The following is a 2,162-nucleotide window of genomic DNA, read 5'->3' as shown; positions in this document are numbered from 1 at the left end:
GTCTCGCGCTCTCGGAGTCTGCTCCGAGTTCCTGGTTGGATAATTTGGGTTAATACTAGTGAGTGAGGTTTTCGCGGCTTCAAAGGGTATTTCAAGTATCCGGAGCTCCTCCCCTCTGCACCGTGTGACAACAACAACTCGTCCAGCCGGCAGCCTGCACTTTCAGCTCATTTTCTCTCTGTCATTCCCCTCTCAATCTTTGATCAATGTACTTGCCAGGGAGAACCCAAGTCCCTCAACCCTCCTCCTTTTCACCTTCATCCTTAACTTTGTGCTAGAGCGGGACCCACATACCACCAGCCGACCCTCCCGTTCCCCCACCCCCCTCCAGAGCAGCCCGCGATCTCAGCCCCGGGAGAGGACTCGCATTTCTACTTGCGGGACACTTTTGTGCGTTTCTCTCTCGAGCGCCTCTCGCGCTCGCCCCTCCTGCGCTCGCTCTTTCTTACCCTCACCTCATTTTCTCCCCTTCTCTCTCTCTTTCTCCAGCCCGGGTTCCTTCCTAGAGTGGTTCTTGTCGCTGCCCCCCTCGATCCTTGTCCCTCTTTCCCCCTTCCCCTCTGGGGGTGTGTGTGGCAACTTTTCCCCCTCGCTTCTCCTCCTTCTGTTTCCCCTTATATGTGACCATGGCAGTGCCGGCGGCTTTGATCCCTCCGACCCAGCTGGTCCCCCCTCAACCCCCGATCTCCACTTCTGCTTCCTCCTCTGGCACCACCACCTCCACCTCCTCGGCGACGTCGTCTCCGACTCCGTCCATCGGACCCCCGGCGTCTTCTGGGCCAACTCTGTTCCGGCCAGAGCCCATCGCCTCTTCTGGTTCTTCTTCGGCGGCGGCCACAGTCACCTCTCCTGGTAGCGGCGGCGGCGGCAGCGGAGGCGGCGGCGGCAGCGGCAGCAACGGAGGCGGCGGCGGCGGGAGCAACTGCAACCCCAGCCTGGCGGCCGGGAGCGGCGGCGGCAGCATTAGCGCTGGCGGTGGCGGCGCCTCCAGCACCCCCATCACCGCAAGCACCGGTAGCAGCAGCAGCAGCAGCAGCAGTAGCAGCAGCAGCAGCAGCAGCAGTAGCAGCAGCAGCAGCAGCAGCAGTAGCAGCAGTAGCAGCAGTAGCAGCAGCAGCAGCAGCAGCTGCGGCCCCCTCCCCGGGAAACCTGTGTACTCAACCCCATCCCCAGTGGAAAACACCCCCCAGAATAATGAGTGCAAAATGGTGGATCTGAGGGGGGCCAAAGTGGCTTCCTTCACGGTGGAGGGCTGCGAGCTCATCTGCTTGCCCCAGGCTTTCGACCTGTTTCTGAAGCACTTGGTGGGGGGCTTGCACACCGTCTACACCAAACTGAAGCGGTTGGAGATCACACCAGTGGTGTGCAATGTGGAACAGGTTCGCATCCTGAGGGGACTGGGGGCCATCCAGCCCGGAGTGAACCGCTGCAAACTCATCTCCAGGAAGGACTTCGAGACCCTCTACAATGACTGCACCAATGCCAGGTAAAGAGCGGAGGGGAACCTCCCGTCGCCCCGCTTCTTTCCCACCCTCCTCCTATCCCTTCCCTCACTCGGTTCCCATCGCCGCCCGCTCCTCGGGTCCACGAGCTGCGCGTCTTGAAGAGCGCGGCCCTCTCCTCTGGGTCCCCAAGGCTAGTCTCCTTCACCCGACCTCCTGGACAAATTCGCACGGCTCCGTGCCGGCCGGGTCTTCCCGATGCTCCCCAGGGCTTTTGGGCTCGGCTGCCTAGGCTCTTGGGATACACAGAGCGGGGAGCGGGAGGAAGGTGCCTTCCCAGGAGTCGCAACCCTTTCCAGGGAGTGCTGGCCACCCGCACCCTATCTGGGCGCTACTGCCCGCGTGTGTACTCCTAGGTCCTGGTTCCTCCGGAAGCCTCTGGGCACCTATAGGGGAGGAGGGAGGTCGTGACCCTAAGCTCACAGCTTTCGGAAGCGGGGGGATGCGCTCAGGGGTAGGGGGTACTCTAGAAAGAAAGGAGGGTGGTCTGGCAGCCAAGAGCGGTGCTGAGAAGTCATTAGGGGAACAGTACCTGGGGCTGAAAGAAGAGCAGGGGTGATCCGAGAGTTCACGCTGGGAGTTCAACCCCGAAATCCCAGAGGGAAGCTTGTGTAGGGGAGGGGTCTCCGTGTTCGCGAATGTGTGTGTGTGTGTGTGTGT

General features: G+C 61.5%; 1 protein-coding gene across 1 annotated transcript in view; it reads left to right on the top strand.

Moving 5' to 3' along the window:
- The first annotated feature begins 40 nt into the window (after positions 1–40).
- Dach1 (dachshund family transcription factor 1) overlaps positions 41–2,162 on the top strand; it is a 362,276-nt gene continuing 360,154 nt past the window's right edge. The window contains exon 1 of the mRNA XM_026788386.1: positions 41–1,486. Coding sequence (XP_026644187.1) covers positions 627–1,486 — 860 coding nt within the window. The 5' untranslated portion in view covers positions 41–626. The remainder of the gene's footprint in view (positions 1,487–2,162) is intronic.

The sequence above is a fragment of the Microtus ochrogaster genome, unplaced genomic scaffold (assembly GCF_000317375.1).
Source record: "Microtus ochrogaster isolate Prairie Vole_2 unplaced genomic scaffold, MicOch1.0 UNK2, whole genome shotgun sequence".
Classification (NCBI taxonomy): Eukaryota; Metazoa; Chordata; class Mammalia; order Rodentia; family Cricetidae; genus Microtus; species Microtus ochrogaster.
The sequence above is the reverse complement of the archived record's forward strand: the minus strand, read 5'-3'. Positions and strand labels throughout refer to the sequence as shown.